The following is a 6619-nucleotide window of genomic DNA, read 5'->3' on the forward strand; positions in this document are numbered from 1 at the left end:
TTTTTTTTTTTTTTTGAGATGGAGTCTCGCTCTGTCACCCAGGTTGCAGTGCAGTAGCACGATCTCAGCTCACTGCAAACTCCACGCCTCCCGGGTTCAAGCGATTCTTCTGCCTCAGCCTCCCAAGTAGCTGGGTCCACTGGCACGCACCACCACGCCCGGCTAATTTTTGTATTTTTAGTACAGATGGGGTTTCACCCTATTGGCCAGGCTGGTCTTGAACTCCTGACCTCGTGATCCTCCCGCCTCGGCCTCTCGAAGTGCTGGGATTACAGGCGTGAGCCACTGTGCCTGGCCTGTGGTTTCTTTAAGGCTTCTTCCTAACAAGGTCTACTGATGACATGTAAGTAACTGTGGAGTGACCTGGCAAGAAGAACTGTGGCAGAGTCCTCTTGCCGGACTCAAACACTAACTAGATCTTGTGGAAAAGCCGAGTCTTTGACTGGCTCAGCCTAGCTTACAAAAGTCAGACGAGGTTAATAATGTAAACATTTGTGTCTTGTCTTCCCAATTCAACTGTTAACTTCCTTGAAAGCAAATACTGTGTTCTCTAAGTCTTCCAATCCCTCCCTTCTTAGTTCTTAACGCACTTTCTACAAGAATCAAATATAGTGCACCCTGCTCATGGTCAAATTTTCCCACAGAATCTCCTTAGCCCTCCATTCTCAAAAGATCTAACATGATTCTCAAAGTGTTTCTGGACCAAGGAACACTTCATTAAAAATCAATTCAATTCCAGCTGCCCTTTCCGTTGCAAACCCTCCAGTGTTGTTAAATTAACCACTACTTTGGAATAGTATGAAGAATGTCGGAGCTGGAAGGAACCTTAGAGCCTTAGAGATTATCTAGCAACTACTCCTACACTCTCGATTTACAGTTAAGAAAACGAAAGAGACCCAGAGAGGCGAACACAGTTGCCTAAAATCACCCAAATGGATAGCTGAGAGCTAAGTTACGGCTGAACTCGTTTCGTGACTCCACACAAATAGGATTTTCCTCACACCGAGCTCCGTATCTTGACATTCCCAGAATGGGGACGGTCGATGGGGGGGCGGGGGGACGGTGAAGGAGAGAGTTTGGACAGCTCTACAAACAAAATACAAAATGCAGCAACTACACTGTAGATAACCCTGTCCCCAAGAAGCAGCAGCCCAGGCTGACTTCAACCTGTGGCTGCAACCCCAAGACAGAAACCTGCAGCACGGGAGAAACGGGCAACACACAGGACCAAGGAGGAGGTGGTCGCAGACAGGCAAGTCCTGGGGTCTCCGGGGCAGTGGGAGAGCTCACTCGTAGCAACGGAGACCGTTTCCATCCTGCGTCTCCGCTCCAACCTGGGAACGGGCTCTTTTAGTACGAAAGAGAAAACGTGTGGGCAGGGTCACACATCCACCAACCTAAAACAATCTTCGGAGAAGTTTCCAGGCAAGGGCGCACGGCGCCAAGGCTCCGACCCCGCTGCAGAAGGAAGCGGAGGGAAAAAAGGGCAGAGCACTGGGGTCGCGAGGAGGAGGGTTCCCGTTCACCCGCGCGAGGTGCAGCCCCGGGAAACCAAGACCCCGGCGGCGTCCAAACCGCGAAGCCCCGCCCCGGGCAGGGGACTCCGCCATCCCCAACGCGCCCTCGAGCCCGCGCGCCGGGGCCTCTTACCCGAGCAGGCGCCGACTCCGCCATGGCTCCAGTCGCCCCTCAACACCTGGACCAAGCCTCAGAGCCCCCGGCTGCGTTCCTGTCTGCACAACGCCCCGGAGCCTGCTGGAAACCGCCGCCGCCGCCGCCGCCGTGTTGATGCCAGGTGCATTCTGGGAGCGTCGACCTCCCCGGCGCAAGACAGGCTCCAGTCGCTCTTCCTCACTGTGCAGGCTTTCCATAGTGCCCCCGTGCGGCGGGAGGGAGAACGCCGCTTGGCACTCGGCCAGAGTGTGGGCACCAGGAGAGCTCGGTTACTCAAAAGTCAAGACCGGGCCGGGCGCGGTGGCTCAAGCCTGTAATCCCAGCACTTTGGGAGGCTGAGACGGGCGGATCACGAGGTCAGGAGATCGAGACCATCCTGGCTAAAACGGTGAAACCCCGTCTCTACTAAAAAAAAAATACAAAAATAAAAACTAGCCGGGCGAGGTGGCGGCGCCTGTAGTCCCAGCTACCCGGGAGGCTGAGTCAGGAGAATGGCCTGAACCCAGGAGGCGGAGCTTGCAGTGAGCTGAGATCCCACCACTGCACTCCAGCCTGGGCGGCAGAGCAAGACTCCGTCTCAAAAAAAAAAAAAAAAAAAAAAAAAAAAAAAAAAGGGCAAAACCCCGCCCCAAAAAAAAAAAAAAAAAAAGATCAAGACCGGGTTCCGCCTTTCAGGCAAAGCCACGGGACCCTGCTGTCTTCTGTATGTCCAGCTGTCTGCTAAATGTTTTGAGGGATTCAAAAATGTGTAAAAGTCAAACTTTTTGCTGAGGAAAGAACATGTAACGTTGTTGGAGAAAAGAAATATGGTTCAAAAAGGCAAGGGATTTTATTCCAAAAGTTCGCCTGTTATTGGGCTTTTTAGAAACTGGGAACAGTTTCCACAGCAACAGTGTGGAGTGTGGAGTCAGGCCCAGGCCAGCCCTCTGTAGCCTGTTAATTATGGTAATCATGTGCCTTGGAAAGTCCAAGACAACCCTGATTTCAAATATTTTCAGTCCTCATGCTATATGTAAGACGATGTGTTCGGAATTTTTGTTGGAAAGCACAGCCATATTACCATTTCATCGCCATGTACTTTATCGCCAATACCAGCAACACTACTGCAACCATACGTGCCTAATTTATACCATTGTCTCTCTGGAGACAAGCAATGAACTTCCACTTCACGTGATAGGCGTGAAGTTGTTTCCTCTGAGAACGAAACTCTTTTTTGAGATGGAATTTCGCTCCTGTTGCCCAGGTTGGAGTGCAATGGCACAATCTCGGCTCACTGCAACCTCCACCTCCCGGGTTCAAGCAATTCTCCTGCCTCAGCTTCCTGAGTAGCTGGGATTACAGGCATGTGCCACCACACCTAGCTAATTTTGTATTTTTAGTAGAGACAGGGTTTCTCCATGTTGGCCAGGCTGGTCTCGAACTCCCGACCTCAGGTGATCCGCCCACCTCAGCCTCCCAAAGCGCTGGGATTACAGGTGTGAGCCACCACACCCAGCAGAGAACAAAACTTTTAAGATCATGACTAGCTCCTTCCTCACATGCAGGGCTCAGTTCAGATTCTACATCCTCAGAGAGACATCTCCAGACCCCCCTTTCTACAGCCCCACGCCATCCTCCATCTCAATACTCAGTCTCATTACCCTGCTGGAAATTTTTCATACTATTTATCACCATCTGAAGTAATCTCATTTTTTCACTCATTTACATATTAATTATCTATATCTCTTCCACTGAAATGTCTCTCTGCTATATCCTCCATTTGTTGTAGATAGAAGTATTCGTATTTGTAAATGACTGAATGATGAATCAGAGTGGAAGGATATGAAATGTCATCTCAAACACAGGCATTATTTCCAGGGCAACTAGATCGACAGGCACTTCATTGGATCATTAATAAATCTAGAGAAAGAATGGGCCAGGCTGAAGAAACCAATCAGTCAGGGAGATTCTGTCCAGAGGGTCTGACCTGATCTCTCAGACCAACAAACTCTTGGTGTCAGATACAGAAAAAAAAAATGTGTCATGGGTGAGGTGGCTCATGCCTGTAATCCCAGCATTCTGGGAGGGCGAGGCAGGAGGATCACTGGAGTTTGAGACCAACCTGAGCGACATAGGCAGACCCTGTCTCTACAAAATTAAAATCAAAATTAAAATGAGCCAGGAATAGTGGTACACACCTGTAGTCTCAGCTACTCAAGAGGCTGAGGTGGAAGGATCGTTTGAACCCAGTAGTTCGAGGCTGCAGTGAGCCATGATTGCACCACTGCACTCCAGCGTAGGCAACAGACCAAGACCTTGTCTTTAAAAATAAAATAAAAACGTTATCCTCCACAGGCACAATATCAGGACATAGGATGCTGAGGTCATTAAACAGTTCAGTCGTAGAACTCATTCCCTCTACTCTGTTTCTATACTCACGAGGCAACCTTCTGACAATGCATGTTGCCAGGTAGCTTCTGGGAAGCAACATGCAGGTGAGGCTAATGCTTATGTCCACACTGTGGCTTATACGTCAGTCTCTTGAAACTGAGCATGATTCAGCATCCCAGACTCTGAGCCTGCAAGTCTGGAAAAAGGTTCAGTTCAAATTTCTAGCCTGCAAAGGAGGCAGCACCAGGCACCAGGGTTGCAATGCCCTGGGCTGGTGGAGATGGTGTGGCGCCTGCAGTCCCCTGGGCTGGTGAAGACAGTGGGGTACAGCAATTTGCTAAGTGGGGCTGGGGAGTGAGACCGTCTGGGTCCCTAGCCCAGCACTGCCACTATATTAGTCAGGGTTCTCTAGAGAGACTAATAGGATATATATATATATATAATATTTTATAAAGGGGAGTTTATTAAGTATTAACTCACATGCTCACAAGGCTCCACAATAGACCGACCGTCTGGAAGCTGAGGAGCAAGGACAGCCAGTCCAAGTCCCAAAACTGAAGAACCTGGAGTCTGATGTTTGTTGATGTTTGAGGGTGAGAAGGGTCCAGCACCGGAGAAAGATGTAGGCTGGGAGCCTAGGCCAGTCTATTCTTTTTACATTTTTCTGCCTACTTTATATTCTAGCTGTGCTGGCAGCTGATTAGATGGTGCCCACCCAGATTAAGGATGGGTCTGCCTTCCCCAGGCCACGGACTCAAATGTTAATCTTTGAGTAACACCCTCACAGACACACCCAGGATCAATGCTTTGCATCTTTCAATACGACCAAGTTGATTCAGTATTCACTATCACAGCCACTTACTAGATACGAACTTTGGTCAGGTCTTTAACTTCTTAGTACTTGTTTCCTCATTATTATTGGTGAATAGAAAACAGTACTTAGCTCACAGAGTTGTGTGAATTAAATGAGTGAATTCAAGTCAAGTACTTAGAACAGTACCTGGCACAGAGGAAGAGATCGAGAAGTCCTCATGATCGTTATTGTTGTTTAGTCCCAGATCCTTCATTTACTAAGTGCTGTGGCTCATGCTCACTCTGCCCTAGTATCCTTGTCTTCCGCTGAGAATGTGAACACCTCATCCTAAGGTTGTTGATGGAACAACCACCTTGTTATGTAAAGTGCTTATGTAGTCAAGTGCCCGGCATACAGCAAGCACTTGATAACAGGCAATTTCTTCTCTCTGCTTTACTTTTGCAAGGCCCAAGCCTTGTATTGCAATGAATTCAGCAGGATAAATGTGGCTTTGTTGTGTCTCTTAGAAGCTACCCGTTAGTTTTTTCCCACTGACATTCAAATCTTGACATATGTTGTTTTAAAAAACTTTTTTTTTTTTGAGACAGAATCTTGCTCTCTCCGAGGCTAGAGTGTAGTGCCGCAATCTCGACTCACTGCAACCTCCGCCTCCCAGGTCAAGCAATTCTCCTGCCTCAGCCTCCCAAGTAGCCAGGATTACAGGTGTGTGCCACCACGCCAACCTAATTGTTGTATTTTTAGTAGAGAAGGGGTTTCATCATGTTGGCCAGGCTGATCTCAAACTCCTGACCTCAAGTGATCCGCCCACCTTGGCCTCCCAAAGTGCTGGGATTATAGGTGTGAGCCACTGCGCCCAGTCCCTTTTAAAAAACTGTGTGTGTGTGTGTGTGTGTGTGTGTGTGTGTGTGTGTGTGTGTGTGTTTTGAGACAAAGTCTCGCTCTGTTACCCAGGCTGGAGTGCAGTAGCACGATCTCAGCTTACTGCAAGCTCCGCCTCCTGGGTTCACGCCATTCTCCTGCCTCAGCCTCTTGAGTAGCTGGGACTACAGGCACCTGCCAGGCACCTGCCACCACGCCCGGCTAAGTTTTTTTTGGTTTGTTTGTTTGTTTGTTTGTATTTTTAGTAGAGATAGGGTTTCACCGTGTTAGCCCGGATGGTCTTGATCTCCTGACCTCGTGATCCACGTGCCTCAGCCTCCCAAAGTGTTGGGATTACAGGTGTGAGCCACCATGCCCTGCTTAAAAAACTTTTAAATGAAGTTCACCGTTATTCCCATTAGTGGCAGTGGTATCTCAAGAATCAAGAAAACAGACATTTAGTACTTGTAGCCTATGATCTCTACATTTGTAGAATATGAATGCAACGTGCAGAGCTGAAAATTACCTTAGACATCATCTCACCCCCAGACCCTCATTTTTAGTGAAAGAAAAAAGTATTATCTGAACAAATAACATACACTGTTAAAATAATGTTTTAATAATATTTATCTTGGCCAGGTGCAGTGGCTCATGCCTGTAATCCCAGCACTTTGGAAGGCTGAGGTGGGAGGATTGTTTGAAGCCAGGAGTTGGGACCCCATCTCTGCAAAAAATTTTAAAAAAAATAGCTAGGCATGGTGGCACGTGCCTGCAGTCCCAGCTACTCTGGAGGCTGAGGTAAGAGCATCACTTGAGCCCAGGAGGTCAAGGTTGCAGTGAGTTGTGATCACGTCACTGCATTCCAGCCTGAGTGACAGAATGAGGTTCTGTTTCATAAAAAAA

General features: G+C 48.3%; 2 protein-coding genes across 2 annotated transcripts in view; one reads left to right on the forward strand and one right to left on the reverse strand.

Annotated features, from left to right (window-relative positions):
- ZNF212 (zinc finger protein 212) overlaps window positions 1-1812 on the reverse strand; it is a 16194-nt gene extending 14382 nt beyond the window's left edge. The window contains exon 1 of the mRNA XM_011989544.1: window positions 1651-1812. Within this exon, the coding sequence (XP_011844934.1) occupies window positions 1651-1674 (24 nt within the window). The 5' untranslated portion in view covers window positions 1675-1812. The remainder of the gene's footprint in view (window positions 1-1650) is intronic.
- The window catches only part of LOC105546367 (zinc finger protein 777-like), a 374731-nt gene that overhangs the window by 227342 nt on the left and 140770 nt on the right, over window positions 1-6619 (forward strand). The gene's annotated exons all lie outside the window — the stretch shown is intronic.

Source organism: Mandrillus leucophaeus, unplaced genomic scaffold, assembly GCF_000951045.1.
Source record: "Mandrillus leucophaeus isolate KB7577 unplaced genomic scaffold, Mleu.le_1.0 Scaffold357, whole genome shotgun sequence".
NCBI classification, from domain to species: Eukaryota; Metazoa; Chordata; class Mammalia; order Primates; family Cercopithecidae; genus Mandrillus; species Mandrillus leucophaeus.